The sequence below is a fragment of the Harmonia axyridis genome, chromosome X (genome assembly GCF_914767665.1).
Source record: "Harmonia axyridis chromosome X, icHarAxyr1.1, whole genome shotgun sequence".
NCBI lineage: Eukaryota > Metazoa > Arthropoda > Insecta > Coleoptera > Coccinellidae > Harmonia > Harmonia axyridis.
The window spans coordinates 2494402-2515912 of record NC_059508.1 but is presented as its reverse complement, the minus strand read 5'-3'; the positions used below and the strand labels follow the sequence as shown (position 1 = coordinate 2515912).

At 32.9% G+C, this 21511-nt stretch overlaps 1 protein-coding gene across 1 annotated transcript in view; it reads right to left on the bottom strand.

Annotated features, from left to right (window-relative positions):
- The window catches only part of LOC123685733, a 155791-nt gene extending 135715 nt beyond the window's left edge, over nt 1–20076 (bottom strand). Inside the window, exon 1 of the mRNA XM_045625572.1 lies at nt 19984–20076. Coding sequence (XP_045481528.1) covers nt 19984–20025 — 42 coding nt within the window. The 5' untranslated portion in view covers nt 20026–20076. The remainder of the gene's footprint in view (nt 1–19983) is intronic.
- Between the last annotated feature and the right edge of the window lie 1435 nt (nt 20077–21511).

Sequence of the window (21511 nt, the reverse complement as noted above, 5' to 3'; positions counted from 1 at the left end):
ATGCATTCGAGCATCTGATATTGAGCAAAAGGAAAGATCTATGCAGTATAAACCATGTGAAAATTCACTCGGCATTCTTTCCACCGTCTTCGTAGCTGTTATCGTTTTCTGGGAGGTAGCTCTACGTGGTATGGCGCCGCCCGAACCACCATTACCATCGGGTTGCTGGAGATCGTCCTCAACAGGCCCAGCACCGCAGCCTGTTGTAGGGGCTTTTTTTACCTCGACTGCCCAACGAGGTACCCGAGATATTTATTAAGATTACGAGTCGTATGGAAACACTTTGGTAGTGCCATCCATCTTCTCGACACAGCACCCTGTGATTACCGATGGGGAGGGAAGAGGAAATTAAGGAGAGGAATGTGAAAAGGGAAGTTTGGAAATAATGGATTGATCGGGTGTTGGGTATGGTTAAAGGACAGATGCCCCAGTTAGTCGCCTCTTACGACAGGCAGGGGATTCCCTAGGCCTATTCTTTCCCGGAGCCCAGACGGGATATTGATATCTTATTATTTCAAAAGAAGAGATTGAAGAGTGGAAATGTATTGAACATTATTTATTATATACCGCTTCCCTCCTTCTTATTTATAAGACATTTTCTATAGGTAGGGTGATGGACATACTTCACGCCACAGGGGATCTTCTTATTTTATTTTTTGTCCTCTCTCGGAAAATATTATAATAAAAAAAAATTTTTTTCCTTTCATTTTCTTCTCGTCAGTTTTGGTGAAGAAAACGTAAGTCAAAAATGTTTATTTTAGTTATAAGTGAGTGTTTCTCACCTGAACAAATATTATATGGACGTTCTCTGATTGATTCCTGCACATGCGAATTCATTTGCAAGAAAGTGGCAAAATGAGAAAAGAACATCATCAAATAAAGAAAAGAGATATGTATAATCAGAATGCCAAAAATGTGATATTTTCTGATATTTGTTTTTGATATGTTGTTTTTTTTTTGATATGTTGTTTTTTTTTTTGATATGTTGTTTTTTTTTGATATGTCGTTTTTTTCGATATGTTGCTTTTTTTTTTGATATTTTGTTTTTTTATATATTTTTTTTTTATAATTCCACAGTGGCTTCCCTCATCTTCATTTAGGTGATTGTCTATAAGTAGGGAGATTGTCAGGGTCACTCACGGAAACTATTATAATTAAAAAAAAAATTTTTTACTTTTATTTTCTTCTCATTAGTTTTGATGAAGAAAATCTAAGTCAAAAATTTTATTATAATTTTAATTTTAATACGGTGAATATCGTGTAACGTCTGTGTTAATAAATGAAATTAATTTTACGGCATTCAGACAAATTTTCAGTTTCGAAAAAAGTACCCTCTCGAGCAGGACTCGAACCCGCAGCCTCCAACTAGTTCGACGTTCAATCCACTAAGCTGACTAAGCCATCCAGGAAACTGAAGATCTTCTGCAATTCTGGGATTAGTGGTTCCTCATTGCGGAGAGTCTTCAGTTCTCTCGATGGCTTAGTGGATTGAGAGTCGAACCAGTTATTCGCTCGAGGAGGTACTTTTTTCAGAATTGAAAATTTATCTGAATGCCGTGAAATTAATTTCATTTTATTAAAATAGTTTCCGAGAGTGGACCAAAAATAGGAACGGTTGCTACCGTTTCAATCTTCTTATTATTATTATTATTATAACAACTATGTCCATAACTATGGCACGACTACTCACTTCGTTGCTGGATCACAGGGTTTCTACTGCATAGATCTTTCCTTTTGCTCAACATCTGGTGCTCGAATGCATGCCATTTTTGAACATTACAACACTGTTTTGAATATTATTAAAAAGTTTTATTAATTCATTTGATTTTTTTTTTTTAAATACATCAATCAATGAGTGAGGAAGCAGGTTCGGAAACTATCATTCATTTCTTTAGTTTCGGTGAAGAATATAAGTCAAAAATTTTTGTTCCAATTATAATGAGATCGGACACTCTTATTATAATTGGAAAAAAAATTTTTGACTTATATTCTTCACCGAAACTAAAGAAATGAATGATAGTTTCCGAACCTGCTTCCTCACTTATTGATTGATGTATTTCAATTAAACCAGAAATAAATAATTAAATCAATAAATGAAACTTTTCAATAATATTCGAAACAATGTTGTTAAGTTAAAAATTGCATGCATTCGAGCATCTGATGTTGAGCAAAAGGAAAGATCTATGCAGTAAAAACCATGTGAAAATTCACTCGGCATTCTTTCCGCCGTCTTCGTAGCTGTTATAGTTTTCTGGGAGGTAGCTCCACGTGGTATGGTACCCGAGATATTTATTGTCGCTGAGATAACGAGTCGTATGGAAACACTTTGGTAGTGACATCCATCTTCTCGACAAAGCACCCTGTGATTACCGGTGGGGAAGGAAAAGGAAGTTAAGGAAAGGAATGTGAAAAGGGAATTTGGGTACAAGTTTGGAAATAATGGATTGATCGGGTGTTGGGTATGGTTAAAGGACAGATGCCCCAGTTAGTCGCCTCTTACAACAGGCAGGGGATTCCCTAGGCCTATTCTTTCCCGGGGCCCAGACGGGATTCTGATATCTCATTATTTCAAAAGAAGAGATTGAAGAGTGAAAATGTATTGAACAATGTTTGACTCATCCCGTATCTAACTATAATTTTCATTGAAAATCAGCCTGAAATTATTACCTAATGGGTAAGCAATATTTGCTGCGCTAAAGTGTTTCATTCAAGATGTTTTCTACACTGAGAGAAATCCATATTTTTTTATTAATAAAGCACTTCATTCAATGGATTCGGTCCTTACTTGGCGGAAATTCATTATAATTAAAATAAAACGAATAACAATTAAATAACATAGTGGAAATTACTTCGTTTTATTTTAATTATAATAAAACACTTATTTGGAGGTTTTTTATTCACAACTATTACAGCAGATTTATATTTGATATACTCATTAATAGTTAAATTATTCATTCAAAAAAGTTTATTAACAGAAAATAAAATATTTGTTTACAAGGTATTTGATAATATTTAATATACACTGATCAACAATTGCTAGGGATCACTTATGAACTTCTCTTCATTTGTATTTTTTTCAAGTTATCTCGTGAATATCTGTACATTATATGTTTTCTAAGGAAAAAGTAAGATGTTTTGAGTTGATTATATCAAAGTCTTCCTCACTTCATCGGCTCTTGTTCACAAAATCGATTATTATCTGTAGGCTGTTACAGGTGGAGTGAAAAGCAATGTGGTATTTGTTATTAAATCTGTTTTTTTCTCTCGTTCAAACACATAAGGTGACAATAAAAGAAGAAAGTGAATTGAGTATATGCATAGGATATTCACAGTAAAAATAATTCACGTGATTGTGACCAAGGAAGTTCTCTTTTTTTCGGTTTTTTCTTAATATTTTGAAAACTATGAGGAATAACGTAATAATTTTAGCAAAGAGTAATTGAGAATGGAAATCTTGAAGTTTTTTTTGAAAAAATTTCTTTAAATTCTTATACAACCGGAAGTGCACGAACTTCGAAAATATTTCAGCTGAATAGGGCATCATGAACAATGTCATATTCCAAATTTTCATATTTCAAATCGGCCCCGTTCTCCAGAAACGTCTAATAGGCCGTCGAACTTGAAACACCCTGTATATTATTCTAACTAAGGTGCAGAACTTACTCAAGTATATGAAATTTCTATTGATAATCTAATCTCTACCTCGAAGCTGCGAGAAAGCTAGCATATAATAGGTATAATACCAACGAAATTGAAATTGTAAGAAAATGTGAAAGTGGCTTACGGAATTCCAAGGAAAACAGTAATTCTCTTTACTGAAAGCTGTCCTGGCCAAAGAGCCGGGCTTAGGTATTCTGCTATGATAGGTTTTATAGTCGGCGACATAAAGAGAGAAATAAAATATGGAATAGGAATGGAATGTCGAAATCGTAAAACGTTCTTTTCTGTCCGAACATGTTAGCCTTCAAATCCACCTTCTTCCGTTCTAGTTTTATCTTTTTCGCACCTGTTCCTCTTTCTTTCTCAAGTAATTCCTTTTCCATTAGTCTTGGGAAATGGAAAATCTAGCTTTTCTACTGAAGAGGGGAAATATTCCACCCACCTACGACTTCTACACAAGATGATCCTTAATCCGTACTCTTGTGCATGAAAAATGACGTGTCTAATATTTCTCGAATGGAAGAGTTAGCTTCAAGATAAATGAAACGGTGCCGAAGTTTTCTCTTGCTGAATTTCCGTAGAACACAGCGAAGCACGAAATGAAACTCAGACGGTTGCATGAAAACTGTACTACTTTGATAGAATTCATCTGTTCAGTTTTTGGAGGAGATCACCAGTAGTTGGAAAACCACTAACGCATAATCCTCTCTGTGGTCTGAAATGCTTTCAATAACATTGTTGTTTCAACGTTGATGCTACGTATTTTCAATCTCCCTTATAAAAGATTATTTTAGAAGTTTGTCGAAGTCCATTTGAGATTTGCAATCAATTTCGTTATTGAGTCAAGATTCAGGAAAGTTACTTCGGTCCTTAGGAACAAATAATACACTTTGGTTCACCCAGCGACTTTTCGACGTTTATCTGAGGTCTTTTTCAAACTACAAAATGAAACACTGTATCAAAATCATATCCGTCAACCAAGAAAGTTAGGTAAGTATGAATTTAAATAGTAAACAAAATTTCAACTATAGTCTTCAGGAATTATTGACATCCCAGGTGGCTGTGGAAAATCGAAATTTAGTTGGTACTGGCTCTTTCAGTAACATTTTGTATTTCAGATTTCGGGTTGGCATTGGAAATGTTATTGACAGGCGGTTAGATTTCGGTTTGTTTGTGTTATTGGTTTTGATACAAGAAATTTTGAAACTAAAATCTTGTACTTATCAATTTCAAACACATATTGATTAGTTTATTTGAGTATTTCTCAAATTATGCGTCCCTTCATAATGATCGTTATTTCGGAAATTTAGGATCATTCGGATACAAAAATGATGAAAATAATTTGAACTGGTTATTTCTATGATGAACCACAGCAATTTTTAGTGATATTTTTGTTACCAGAAATAAAGCCGCTACTAGACGTTCAAGGCCTCCTTCGATGTCAATAATTGCTGAATGGACCATATAACATCTCCGAAATATTCCTTTCAGAAGCCCTCATTGGAAAAAATTAGCAAAATATTTTTAAGTCACTTTTCAAAAATCGCCCTATATATATGATCCTTCATGAATATCACCTCCTAAAATTTTTCTAATATCTCGAACAGAAACCAAGATAAAGTGAAATATTTGAAATGGTCATTTGCAAGAAACGCCCTATAACTCGAGAATAAATCAAGATATCTATGATCTACTTTCTTATATCTAATTATTTCGAACAAGATATTCTCACAAAATAGAAGAAAGTTACTGATGAGCTGGAACTATATTAATTTTAATTCAATTATGGGAGGCAGCTATGTTAATCTTCAGAAATCCTTGGTATTTCAATGTTCAATAATCGATATCCCTACTTGAATGAACGCATACATCGAAGCGATATGTCAGGATTTACTGGATTATGCCAAAAGCAATCGAATCTATTGCAGATTCGGTTCAAGCTCGAACAAGGACATCTGCTACCCTATTCTCGTTCATAAACTTCGTTAATAAACTCAAATTGAAGGAATTAATGATTAATCGGACACCCTGAAGCATTCACAGTACATTTTGAAGGATAAAATATACTTCACCACATCTCGACCACTTTTGGATGTACTGTATTTCCCATGCCCACGTGATATTGAATGAATCAATTTACCGTTGGGCTCACATAACATTTCAGCGCAGTAACATACGAAGTCTATTTGGAATCATGGTAACCCGTATTCTTTCGAGTTTTGCTCATTATTAATAATCAATTTTTTCACTTCCGAAAGTTGTCCAACAGTCTAAGAAAAAAATAGTATATCATAAAGATTATTCTTAAAGTTGTTTTGAAATTACATCTTTCAATTCAGGAATCATTGACATCCCGGGCGGCTGTGGAAAATCGAAATAAAATTGGTAATGGCTCATTCAGTAATATTTCGAATTACAGATTTCGGGTTGGTATTGGAAATGTCATTGACAGACGATAAGATTTTGTTCAGTTTGTTTGTGTTATTCGTTTTGATCCAAGAAATTGTGGAACTAAAATGTTGTTTCAATTTTGAATAAACATTTGTAGTGCGTTGCTCACAGCCTGTATATTAATCGTAGCAATGTTATGTAAACAAGTACCCATATATAATAAGCATACTATTCTATGCGATTAGACTCGAAGAATCGAAACACAAATGTACAATGTAATAGGTACATAATAAATAGTGAATAGTCAGTGTATCTCTTCCACCTTACTACTGGCGATCCTGCCTTTAAGACCTCGATAATAGATTAAGTGAAAATGGAGAGCTTACCCAACAAATTTGCTGTTTAAATGATAATGGCCTGAGATGTACTGAAAATGCAAAAGAATCCAGATGTCATACAAAGAAGGCTCAATTTATCGTTAGATAACTCGAAAAGGAATATTTATATCTGTGATAATCATAAAATGATAATTCAAAGTGCCAGAACAAAAAGAAAGAGAATAGACTCTGGAGAAGAATTTATTCAGAAGCATGATGTTGAGGGCTGCACCAAAAGTTAAGCTGCCGGAAAGCATCTCATCGCAGCATCCCAGAATATCAAGAAATAAGATAGCACATACTTCAAATAGACAATTATGTGAGTTCTGAAAAACCATAGTTCAATGGTCTGTGCCAAGATATGTTCCCAAACTTTCCTGCTGACTAAGAAATTTATTTTTACTATAGCTTCGATCAGCAAATAATGGTTAGGTAATATGTTTTTGATTCGTGTTAAAATTAGATTTATTTTATATATTGCATTTATTATATTATCGCAATAATATTGTGTCATATGCCAAGGAAATATGGCCACAGAACGACATATTATGTTTTGACCTCAAATCAAAACACTCAAAAAAGTCATTCAAGATGGAAAGTGAAGATTTAAGCCTGAAAGAACTGCTCCAAGCCGAGCACTGGCCGAAGAAATGCTTCTTAGACCATTTCGGACTGAAGGATGGGGATTTTATTCCCCATTCGATTCCATACTAGCCAATCGGTTAAACTCAAGTTGAATTGTTACTATCAAAATGTAAGGGGTTTGAGAACAAAACTAGTTGAACTCGCTTACTCAATCTCAAGCGTAAATTTTAATGTTATTTTACTTACAGAAACTTGTGTTGGTAGTAAATCAATTTCTTTATACGGTGGTATATTGCTACGAACGCCACATATGTAAAGTTCTATGTTTCTATAGTTTACCCTTTCTATGTTGTAAATAAAAGGTTAGTCTTGAGTTGTATTTCAACGAGTGAGTATAATTTCTTTTATATTTAATTTGTTTGAGGTACGAGAATTGTTGATCCATGGAATCGTACGTGACGCAAAGAGTAATGAGTTAACTGATATTAAACATACAGGAGTTAAAAATATCACAGTAGCCAACCATGAAATTTTGAAAGTTGAATATTTAGGTAATGTGAACATTTCTACAATAGCAGGTGAAGAAATATTTGATATAGTTGTTCATGATGTCCTATATGTCTCAAAACTATCTACGAATCCTTTTATCAGTGTCTCAACTGACTAAAAAAGGAAACTTAGTTATGTTTGGTGAGAATGGTTGTGAAATATATAACCGTTCTGGAGAACTGATATCAACAGCTAGTCTTGTGAATAACATGTACAGACTAAATTTGCATAGACTGAAACCTTTTGTAGCTGCGGTTGTTTCTGGTAACATATGCCACAGACGTTTTGGTCACATGAATTTCAGGGACCTTTCCCTCATGAAAGACGTTGTTGAAGCAATGGAAATTGGGGAAATTAACCAAATATGCAATATATGCTGTGAAGGTAAGCAGTCCCGTCTACATTTTAATCACAAAGGTTCGAGAGCAACGAAACTTTTAGAGATAGTACATGCTGATTTATGTGGACCTATGGATGTTCATTCTCTAGGAGGTTCAAAATATCACTTCCTTCTCGAGGACGATTTGAGTCGAATGACCTTTGTTTATTTTTCGAAAGAGAAGAATGAAGCTTTCAACTACTTTAAAATTTTTAAAGCGTTAGTTGAAAACCAGGTTAATTCAAAAATCAAAAATTTCAGGACAGATAATGGTGGAGAATTCTGTTCTTCCGTCTTCAAAAAATTCCTTTTGGAACATGGTATAGTTCATCAACGGACTAACCCCTACACACTGCAAAAAATTGGCATGTGTGAAAGGATGAATAGGGCCTGGTAGAAAAAGCCAGATGTCTTTTTTTCGACGCAGGCTTGGAAAAATGATTTTGGGCAGAAGCAGTCAACATTTCCTTGAAATGTGATAGCATTCCACTATATTTTTACGTTATAGAACCTGTCCTATATATGAAATCATGACGTTGTATGCCATCCCTTCGTAATTCCGAAAATTTGGGATCTTTGGGATGAAAAAATTATGAAAATGATAATATATAATGTTATTTCTATGATGAATTATGAAACCATAGCAATTTTTAGTTATATTTTTGTAATCAGAAATAAAGCCTCGACCAAACTTCCAAGGCCTACTTCAATGTCAATAGATCTTGATTGGACAAAAGATGGAAATACAATAACAAAAAACACACCAATTTCTCAAAAAAAAATAAAAAATTTAGTTAGTCTGTGGCCCAAAAACTCAAATTGGGGTAAATATTCCTCCAAGCTCTAATATCTCTCAAAATATAATCTGTCCAATTCCTTAGAGTAGGATATAAATGTATCCTACAGATTCTTCTTGCGATATATTTTGATTAATGCGAATACCAAATGTTGCAAAATGGTGAATGCGCCCTTTCTTCGTAGAAGGGGCCATTGTCTGCATATAAAGGAGGACAATCCAACAGCTGTATCCTCTTCCCCTGTACGTTACACCGTTGAACGTTGCACAGAAGAAGGGGAACACATCGACATGATGGCAATATTTTTGATTTATCATTGAGGGGGTCGATCAAATAGAAATGTGTTGGCAGGATATATGAAATAAAGTTTGTACGGTTCCTCTACGTTGATAAGGGAAAAAACAATTCGATGAATGTAGTGTTTGTAAAATGTTCCAGTAACAAAAAGAAAAATAATAATAGAGAATAGTAGAAAAAAAAACGTCACTATAAAGTATTCCTACATTAAAAGAGTCGAGCTTGTCGAAATTTAAAAATTAAAAATTAAAATGAAAATAAAATTTATAAAATGACAACGAGAGTAAATGATTAGCAAAAATCTCAAATATTACACACCTGAAAACTCTACAACATCTCTACATCATCTCTAAAACTCCCAAACATCACAATAAGCTTTCTTGTGAAAAAAATTCTCCTTAAGTTTTTGGGTTCCAAATCATCTTTCCGGGTATCTTATTATATATTAAAATGGTTAAATATTGCCAGTGATTTTGCTACCCCTTTATCATCACACCTTCATCGATATGCCTCGAACCATTCATTTAGTCATAGTAGTGTTTGTATTATATATATATATATATATTTCTTTTTTCTTTTTTCTGGATCCCTTTCTGAGAATACTGAAGATCATCTGTCATGCATTATTGAAAAACTTTTGATAACATCAGGTAATTCAATTGTATGTTCAATGAACAAGAATACTCTCCGGATAGATCCCTGGGTAATCCTTTATTATATCAGTTTCAATAACGCACTGTTTTTGATCTTACAAATATATCCTGTTGAAATCCATTGCTACTCCACAAATTTTTATCTCTTCATCTTTCATGGTCCACTCAAAAGACTTCTACAAAACCAGGATCCATTATTTCACAAAGGATATATTAATTTTCTGTATTCCGCTCTTTTCTAAAACCATTCTGATGCTCTGCAAAATCATTTTCTTCATAAAAGAGTCCAACGTTTTTCTAAGTGAAATTTTTTCGATTGCCTTTCCAATATTTCACAATAAACTACAATACAATGATTTTTGGTTGATATTGATTAGTGGACGTATGTTTAATATTGAATGATAAAATCTGATTGGGAAGGTCTTCATAAATGTTTTTGATCTTTAATTAATTATTTATTCGCTTGAAAATACCATTTCTTCAATGAAAAAAGTATTCTATCAACCAATGACTATCCCGCTTTTTGAAACAGTGGTTTTCTCCATGATTGATTCGATTATGTTAGAGTTTCATAACAAATTGATTGTGTATCTGAAGAGACATATTGTACACCTCTCAACTATCTTCACGCCAGATCAAGTGGAAAATAAAGTTTTCATCGCCGACAGAAAGTTCCCGAACTTTTATAACTGATTGGTTCGAATTGTAACCTGCTGAACAAGCAGATATTCTGTACTGTCAGAGCTTATTCATTCTCTTCCTAATAAAAGATTACGTGTTTTCATTGATTCTCACAACTTTTTTCACGAAAAATCCCCTAAATTTTATGATTTCATTCAGCGAAATATACCTGTGATGATAGTGTCATATATTTTTTCGATCAAAGGAAAACATTTGTAGATACTCGTTCAATGAAATAGCGAAATATATTTTATGAAATGTCATAATTTAGGGCGATGAAATATGCATGAGTTCAGTTTGCCATGATAATCCCAAAAAAGGCACGTATTGAAAACGTAAATATTGACGGCATAGTCAAAATCGATTTAATGCGTCGCATGAAATATTTTTTGGGTATCACGGATTTCATCCATTGGCAGCATATTTCATAGTTTTTTCATGCCGAGTGAGAATGCATTAAATATAGCTTATCTTGTTCTGGTACCATATGTGCATATGTATCGTTCAATACAGTTAATGTTAAACCTTCCAAGAATAAGCATTAAAAATATGATAGCTCTGATTATTTGTTTCATCGAATAGCTTATAAGTAATTTAATACACTGCTCAACAATTGATAGGGATCACTTACTTGTTCTAAATTTATTTCTGAAATATTCGCTTCAAGATTATAAATTTAGTCAGATATCAGAGTATTTTCAGTTGATAATATGGTTCACTTGAGAAAAGAATGAAAAAAAAAATGGAAAGTTGGAGAGAAAAAAAGACTTTATTAGGAACACTCAAAATTCTGTGTTTGAATAACATAGAAATTTTATGATGAAACCACAAGAAGGCTGAAGTTTCGGTTGAGCTAGTACCTAGTTGGTCCCCCACGAGCTCGTCTCAAGCATTCTACCCTACGAGGCATACTTTCGATCAAACGATTTATAAAATTTTGGGGCAAATTCATCCAAATATCCCGTAAAGCGTTAGAAAGGTCCTCCAGGTTATTGATCGGTTGTTCTAAGGTTGACAATTGTCTAGACATCTCAGACCAGACATGTTCGATGCAATTCATGTCTGGAGAGCGAGCTGGCCAGTCCATCCTCAAAACATCTTACTTTTTCCTTAGAGAACATATAATGTACCGATATTCACGAGATAACTTGAAAAAAATACAAATGAAGAGAAGTTCATAAGTGATCCCTAGCATTTGTTGATCAGTGTATTCAGATAATATTACAATATGCAAAAAAAATATGTGTTTTTTTGTTTTTTGGTTGACAATGTCACCATGTTCTGCTATTTAGACGGAAGCTGTATTTGGCGGGTATCATTGAGGGCCAAACTGATTATTTCCATCAGTGATCCCGCATTGCCTTGACAGAAGGCTCACCTTCGAAATTAGGTGAAAAGACCCTCGCCCAATTGTAAAAGCTGCTGAACGAGTCATAGAAATCATTTCTACGACTAATATTGTGCAAACTTTTGCGGAAGAAAGATTCTTTTTCCGAATCATTATAAGGCTTTTTAATCGGACGTAATACGTAGGAAGAACAGAAAATGAGTAAAATAAATGATGCGAATTCTTCTAACTCAATGGCTCGACGGCCACGCATTCCACTCGAATATGATACATCGATGAAAATATAAACTGCTTCTTCTATTAAAGCTCATTTTGGTATAGGGACTTTCATTTATATAAACGTGAGTTTTTCTTTCAGGAAAATTGGATTGTCGATGGTTTCTCCTTTTCTTTATTGCCTACAGAAGATATTTCGATATAGTCCATGGACAACTGGAGTTCTTCATTGCTACTTTAAGTTGATTCTTGCCGGGAAAAATATGAAAATTTAGATCCAATTATTTTTATTCGGAAATGTACCAAAAATGAGAAAACTCATCTAAGGTGGATATGAATTGTATGTGTTCATTGCCAATCGAATAAGTTTTGTACAATCGACTAACTACATCAGTGCCTCACTCAAGTTTGGCACTATAAAATATCTTATTGCACTCTTATCAAAATTGAAAAAACTATATGAAGAAAGATCATTATTATCTGAATCATAAAATTGAAAGTGAAAATGTGAATCGTTATGATTTATTTTTTGGAATATTAATCCATGAAAAGCAAAATATTCGATTTTTCGAAAGATGTGAATATCCCAAGGAATGTAAAAGAATTGCAGTCATTTCTCGGGATGGTCAATTTTTACTTTAACTTCTTTACTTATTCATCTGAAATTTTACATCCTTTACATCAATTGTTATAGAAAGATTCTGTGTGGAATTTGAGTGCGGAATGTAATAATGCTTTTTATGAGATAAAACAAATAATGTGCTCTTCGAAAACTTTAATTCATTATAATCTAGAATACGAATTGATGTTAACGTGCGATGATAGTCCATATGGAATACTGGCTATTCCATTGAATTGGTGAAGAGAGAAGCCAAGCTGAGTATAAGTAATATAATATTCAGAGAATATTACAATATGCAAAAAAATATAAATTTTTTCGTTTTGTGGTTGACAATGTCACCATGTTCTGCTATTTAGACGGAAGCTGTATTTGGCGGGTATCATTGAGGGCCAAACTGATTATTTCCATCAGTGATCCCGTATTGCCTTGACAGAAGGCTCACCTTCGATATTAGGTAAAAAGACCTCGCCCAATTGTAAAAGCTGCTGAACGTGTCATAGAAATCATTTCCACGACTAATATTGTGCCAACTTTTGCGGAGGAAAGATTCTTTTTTCGAATTATTATAAGGCGTTTTAATCGGACGTATTACGTAGGAAGAACAGAAAATGAGTAAAATAAATTATGCGAATTCTTCTAACTCAATGGCTCGACGGCCACGCATTTCACTTGAATAAAATCCATCGATGAAAATATAAACTGCATCTTCTATTAACGCTCATTTTGGTATAGGGATTTTCATTTATATAAACGTGGGTTTTCATTTCAGGAAAATCGGATTTATCGATGGTGGGTATGAATTGTATCTGCTTATTTCAAACTGCCAATCGAATAAGTTTTGTACAATCGACAAACCTCATAAGTGCCTCACTCAAGTTTGGCACTATAAAATATCTATTATATATAGATATTTCGAAAACGAACAAAATCATGATACCAACGAACAGGGTGATCCAATATTCACGAAAATAGAAAAAATCTAAAATTTTCCTAGTATGGCTCTGATTTATTAGATTTCAGAAATATTGAAGGGAATCGATAGTAAAGGGTGACAAAACTTGAAAAATTTGAAATTATTTGTTCTATTAGTTAAAGAGTTATTGAACTGTAAAATTTCACGTATAAGATTAACAACACCCTGTCTATCCCAAACAAGGGCACTTAGGCGATTTAAACCACTTGAAACGACTCCTCCATGATGACCTTCATTCATGGTATCCGTTCGTCGCATCCCAGAACACCCTGTATAGTGTAACTGGAAACGATGCAAAATATTTGCGAATTGAATTTCTGATATCTAATTATTTTGAGAAAAAAAATCAGGGTCCTTGAAAAACTTTTCTCTAAATCTCATTGTTGTCCAGATGATTTCAGTGAGCGTCCAATATGTTACTTTCAATTCCAGGCGATAAAGTCACTATTTCTCGAAATATTTCATGTTAGATACGAGTATAAAGCTGCACAAACAATAATAAATAAATCACTTTTTCAAACAATGCGTAGAAGATATGAAAGATTATACGATTTTTACGAGAGGAAAGAAGGCTTTTTTTCAGAATTAATAGATAATCAACTGGAAATTTAATTTTTCCCCTTGACCAAATCCAAAGGTTTATTATTGAAAATAGTAGGAGTGAAATTGAAAATAATGAACCAGAACACCATCGACCAATTGATTTTATATTTACTCATCTCAAGACAATATAAACTTGGAATAATTCTTATCCCTTTGTCGCATTCTTCCCAGGACATCCTGTATAGGTTAACTGGAAAACGATGCAAAATATTCACGAATTGAAATTCTGGTATATATTATTTCGAGGAAAGAAATCACGGTCCTTGAAGATTTTTTCTCGAAGTCTTATTGTTGTCCAGATGGTTCCAGTGAGCATCCAATATTTTACTTTCAATTCAAGGCGATAAAGTCACTATTTCTCGAAATATTACAAGTTGAATACGAGTATGAAGCTGCACAAACAATAATAAATAAGTCACTTTTTCAAACAATGCGTAGAAGATATGAAAGATTATACGATTTCTACGAGAGGAAAGAAGGCTTTTTTCAGAATTGATAGATAATCAACTTAATTTAATTTTTCCCTTTGACCAATTCCAAAGGTTTATTATTAAAAATAGTAGAAGTGAAATTATTGGTAATAATGAACCAGAACACCATCGACCAATTGAATTTATATTTACCCATTTTAAGACAATATCAACATAAAATAATTCTTATCCGTTTGTCGCATTGTTCCCAGGACACCCTATATAGTGTAACTGGAAAACGATGCAAAATGTTTACGAATTAAATTTCTGATATCTAATTATTTTGAGAAAAGAAATCAGGTACCTTGAAAATTTTTTCTCTAAGTCTTATTGTTGTCCAGATGCTTTCAGTGAGCGTCCAATATGTTACTTTGAATTCAAGGCGATAAAGTTACTATTTCTCGAAATATTTCAAGTAAGATACGAGTATAAAGCTGCATAAACAATAATAAATAAGTCACTTTTTCAAACAATACGTAGGAGATATGAAACATTGTACGATTTATACGAGAGGAAAGAAGGCTTTTTTTCAGAATTAATAGATAATCAACTGGAAATTTAATTTTTCCCCTTGACCAATTCCAAAGGTTCATTACTGAAAATAGTAGAAGTGAAATTGGAAATAATGAGCTAGAACACCATCAATCAATTGAATTTATATTTACTCATTTTGAGACAATATCAACTTGGAATAATTCTTATTCGTTTGTCGCATTCTTCCCAGGACACCCTGTATAGTGTAACCGCAAAACGATGCAAAATTTTCACGAATTGAATTTCTGATATCTAATGATTTCGAGGAAAGCAATCAGGGTCCTTGAACATTTTTTCTCTAAGTCTTATTGTTGTCCAGATGGTTCCAGTGAGCATCCAATATTTTAATTTCAATTCAAGGCGATAAAGTCACTATTTCTCGAAATATTACAAGTTGAATACGAGTATGAAGCTGCACAATAATAAATAAGTCACTTCTTCAAAAAATATGTAGATGATTCAAAAGATTGTACGATTTCTACGAGATGAAAGAACGCTTTTTTCAGAATTGATAGATAATCAACTAAATTTAATTTTTCCCTTTGACCAATTCCAAAGGTTTATTATTAAAAATAGTAGAAGTGAAATTGGAAATAAAGAACCAGAACAGCATCGATCAATTGAATTCATATTTACCCATTTTAATACAATATCAACTTGGAAAAATTCTTATTCAATTTTGCAATAATGTTTTAAAATCCATTAACCTCTCGTTAATTTCTAAAATTTATGAGATTCGTGCTCGTAGTTCGATTTATAAATCAAGTCAATACCAGAAATTCACATAAAAGTAATGGACTCCAGAAAACGTTCGCGGAATTCTCTGACGATCGGAAAATTCGAATGGGAAAAATCAGCACGTGTTTCATTTCGAAAAGATGGCATAACGATTCCAGTCACATCATGGGTAATTCACCTCCGAAGCCTTTCCTTTTTGTTTCATTTACTTTGGTTCGAGGCCCTGTTCACACATGAGAAAACCAATACAGGGCCTGCCAAATCCCGAATAGAAAATTGAACGGATATTCGTGGGCAAGCCCAAGGCAGTGAAAAATCGGAAATTATTTTCTCGTTTCGGAGAAATACATTTTACCGGACCTTTCTGAGTAGCAAATAGAATTGGAAAGTAGACCGCTGATAAATTGAATGGTTTCTACGAAATTTTCACGATTACTTCAAAATTAGTAGAATACGTAAAAAATCGGGAGATAAAACAACAATAAAATTAAATTAGTCATCACTCAATGGATATTGACATTGAGCCTTCGTTGCGCATTCGCCATTTTGTTATGGTACCAAATTTCAGCAAATTTAGTATTTTTATACAAATATGAATTCTTTGATGTCTGTTGAATAATTTGAAAACTAATCAGAATCTTATTATAAATAAGCTAACTTATTTAGAAAACTTCTCCTTCAGAAAAAAAAAATTTGATGCAGTTTTTCGCGTTTGAACACAACAGCTGACACTTCTACAGGTGAAAATAAATCACCTGTATTCACAGACTTCAAATGTCTGTGAATTAGAAGAAGATTGGAAATGAATACGCAATTTATAACTCTTTAAAAAAAATGTTTTGCAAATTTTACTGATTTTCAAAATGAGAAGGTCTAGAGACTATTTCTCACCAATTGTTTTTCCATTCGAACTTCCGGTTTTCAAGAAAACAAAAGATTTTTGCTTGGAAAATATATTTCATATAATTTTCTCATATATTCTGAATGTTCAATCGATTCTGAATCCGAATATATAAACATAGTGGTAGTTTTATATTTATTTCGAACAATTTCATTCAAAATCAACCTGAGAAAATTCAGATTTCATATTCGGTAAATAGATCCATGTGTATGTGGTTCAATAAATATTTGATTGTCAAATTTTGAAGTTTTCATTCTCGATAAGTATACAAACTCAAATATAAAGCTTCTTTTATAATCTCTCTGCTGAAGATTTAATTCAATTTTTGTCTGTCAAATTCAGAAAATTTGACTTGCATTCAAAATTAGTGGCTCAAATGTATGATGGGGCTAGTGTAATGTCGGGAGAAGTAAACGGTTTACAGGGAAAAATCAAATCTAAAGCACCACAAGCGATGGTTACTCATTGCTATACTCACATATTCAATTTCGTTTTAAGTAAAACGTACAGTTCAATTCAACAGGTTGAAGTTTTTTCTCAAACCTCTCAGGATTCTCATCATAATATTATCATCAATTATTAATAATAATTTTTTTTAGAATGATTATTATGCAACTGACAAAGTAAAGTTCATTAGATAGTCCGTAAATTTAAAATATATATACTCCTCATCAAAAGTTAGGGAACCTAATACAAAATTGATATAAATTTAATCTTTTGGAATCATTATTTCGAGTAGCATAAAAATGTAAGAGAAAACCACAAAAACTGTCTATATGTTTTCATGTACACACGCACATTCCAGAACTTTATATACGTGTGTTATTTTAAAAATTCAGGGTTTCCTAAATGTTGAAGAGCAGTATATATAAATATATATGCCAATGCTCGGTGCTCGCTTCGAGGGGAGTACACGTATAGGCATAATCAGATGGCGAAAGTATACCATCAAGCAATAGCTCTCAAATACGGACTCGTGAAGAACAGGCAAAAAAATCATATTCACTCACCTGCCAATGTATTGGAAAACGAGAGTTGTAGGTTGTACTGGGACACCATGATCGTCACGGATAGGCCTGTTGCGAGCAACAGACCTGATATCGTCTTGATACGGAAAGAAGCTACTGGAAGGATCAAAATAAAATTCGAAATTTTTAGCGGTTTTTCAAATGACTGTATTTTCGATAACAATGGTCGTATCTCAATTTGAAAAAAAGCTTTTTGAAGCTTGAAGTTTATGGTTTCGAGATTTCATGATAAAAAAAATTTTCGAGCAACGTGTACCGCTCAATCCTAATTAATACAGTATCTAAAATTTCTTCGAAATTTTTTCAGTTTTTATTTTTGGCCCACAGACTTGGAAATATTTTTTCCAATTTACCCACTATACGGATGAGATAACTTGTTCATTCAGCTTCAATATCCTTCTTTCAGAATTTCGATACGAGCATTTCTCTCTGAAATTCTGAACTTTGAATTGAAAAGGACCTTTTTGTCTTTAACCATCAATATCCCACAATCAATGTTTGCACAGAAAATTTAGGTGATGTTTTGAAATCCTGAATAACTTCTCTACAAGGAGTACTTATGGTATTTTCGGAAAAAAATTTTCTTCGTTCTCTACATTAACTAGAAAAGTTGATAAAAAAAGGGCTTTTGGAGGCTTTTTGGATAATCAAGCGCTGAATTGAAAATATCGAAAAAACCATCAATGTTGAGTGTGCATTTTACAGTTCAATATCACCACAAAAATCCCAGAGAATTTCAATTCAATCCATGGATCGGTTTTTTTGTTTCATTCGATCGAATTTTCAAAAAATTAAAGGATCACGATTTTCGATTCAAAATAAAGAAATTGAATTTTTAGGTTTTTTTTCTGCATTTTCATCAATAACAAGAATTCATGAAATGAATTTTTTGAAAATTGAAAAAAAAACATTTTTCTTTTTGAATTTTTTTTTATTTACTCCAAATAAATCAATTCAACATGTCATTTCTAATGCGATTCCGTAATTTCAGTCCAAGATCTTGATGATAGAAACCAAATTAAATTCGAAATGAAGTTGATATACCCAAGGAAATTTCGAAATCGATCTACTCGCTTTTCAGAAATTGCATATCTCAACTTTTCATCTATAGAACTTTTACAACTCTAAATAAAAGGAATTTATTCTCAAATCGAATTTGCAAAATTTGAATTCTTGTTTGATTTCCTAACATGGTTAGAATGCGTGGTCCCTAAATTTTTTGGTAATTCGATCGGATGAAACCATAGCTACTTCTTGTAGAGAATTCATTCAAGATTTCAAAACATCCCCTAAATTTTCTGTGCAAACATTGATTGGTGAGATATTGATGGTTAATGACAAAAAGGTCCGTTTCAATTCAAAGTTCGATATTTCAGAGAGAAATGCTCGTATCGAAATTCTGAAAAAAGGATATTGAAGCTGAATGAACAAGTTATCTCATCCGTATAGTGGTTAAGTTGAAAAAAACATTTCCAAGTCTGTGGGCCAAAAATAAAAACTGAAAAAATTTCACAGAAATTTTAGACACTGTATTTATTAGGATTGAGCGGTACACGTTGCTTGAAAAATTTTTTCATCATGAGATCTCTAAACTATAAACTTCAAGCTTCAAAATTTTTAATTGAGATACGACCATTGTTATCGAAAATACATCCATTTGAAAAACTGCTTAAAATTTCAAATTTTATTTTGATCCTTTAATTTATTCCCCTAGTGAATTTTTTTTTTCTTTCACATATTCAATTATGATATTCCCTTATTTGGACGTATCAGGCTTCAAATGATGTTGTTCATTTATAAAAAAATTTTTAATTAGACGTTTCGGAGAGACTCTCCTTCTTCAATAAAAATGACTAGTTTGAAAGTTCACAATATAAAAGAATAATTAAAATGGAGCCTTCAATTTCTCGTCAAATTATGAAATATTAAATTCGAATTTCAATATTGTATAATTCGATGGGAAATTGAAGGCTCAATTTCTATTATTCTTTTTTATTGTGAACTATCAAACAAGTCATTTTTACTGAGGAAGGAGAGTCTCTCCGAAACGTCTAATTAAATATTTTTATATGAGATAAACACCATCATTTGAAATCTGACACGTGAAAATAAGGGATAATAATATATGTATATCTAATAATAATAATAATAATGATTATTATTTTTTCTGATGTGCCTCACCGTCGGATGTATACTGTCACTACAGCTGCCCCTGATGACCATTCAAACTCGGCACGGCAAGTTTATAATGTTGTATTTCTTATTCGAAAGAGTAACGTTCTACCGCAAGTCGTGTTTACTTCGCCGACGCGTATTACAATTGAAATCAAAGAAATCAGCATCTCCCTTTTATACGGACGAATTCAGCTCCTCCATCCCCCTGATCATGTCTTAATATTTTCCCCCCCTCCGGAAAAGTGTCACAAACATATCTCTCGATAATTACAACTATCCAAGGTTGTATCCAACTGCAATAATAATATCTACCTATAGGTGGTAAAAATGGCGAATGCACAAGAAGGGCCACGTGGTATTCTTCGGTGCTCATCGGACCGGCAGAGCAATAATTGACAAATCGATTGATGACGCAATCCATAGGGAAAATTTGCGTACTTGAAATATGTTTTTCAGAGCCGTATCTAGGTATTATTGCACCTGTGGCAATATATTAGACAGCGCCCCCCATTTTCGAAGATTTTTTTTCATCCATTATATTTTCTTATGGTATTTTTTTGTTTATAATTTGAGTCGTATATTTTCATTGAAGTTCTGAAATAGTACACAATATTATACAGGGTGTATATGAATAGTTGCGGAAAATTTCAGGGAGCGATTCCTTGTTAATAAATAGGGTGGGTTTTCCATATGAACTTTTTTTTTTATTCTCCCCCTGCTTAATTATAGCGCCCGAAACGTAGTTTTTGATTTGTAAAAAGTTCAAAATTGTTTTTTTTGTCAAAATTATTTTATAATTGTACTAATAAAAATATCGTTTTGACATGCGCCTATTGGAAAAATTTGAGGTCGAAAATAATTCCAACCTCCACAACTTGGGCGTTTTATTCATTTAGTTATTTATTATTGATTTAGTTATTTATTAATCGAAAATACACAATACAATGATGTGCATTCCACAGAGGCAATCGAGTTGCCTATTTGTGATCTCGATTGAGATCAACCATATTTGCACAATTCATAGCAAACAAGAACTAAAAAAAACACAATGAAGCAGAAAAAGTTACGATAATTATCAAATACCAGCCGATAAAATGCCTCCTCGTCCGCATAAAATGTCAGCTTAATTTCATTTTTGTGAATGTTTTAGTTTTCAAGAAAAAAATTGAAAACTACTTTTCGGTCTGTAACTAAGCAGGAAGGGGCTCAAAAAAGAAGTATATGCAAGGATCCCATATTTTTTGACAAGGAAACAACACCTATTTTTTTTCAACTGTTCATGAACACCATGTATATATTTACTTATATTCATTGAAACCATTGAAATACACATTTCATATACATAAAAAGAGATGAAAAATCGATCGTCAAAAAATTGTATCAAAGAAAAAAAAGCCGTTTGTCGACGAAATATCGACTAGCTTGATGAAGCGCAAAAAATTCGCTAAAATAGGGGTAAGCACCTTAGAGTATAGAATAAATGTATGTTCTAAGGTAAGCACGCATGCCGATGTGCGACCGTTATATTAATGAT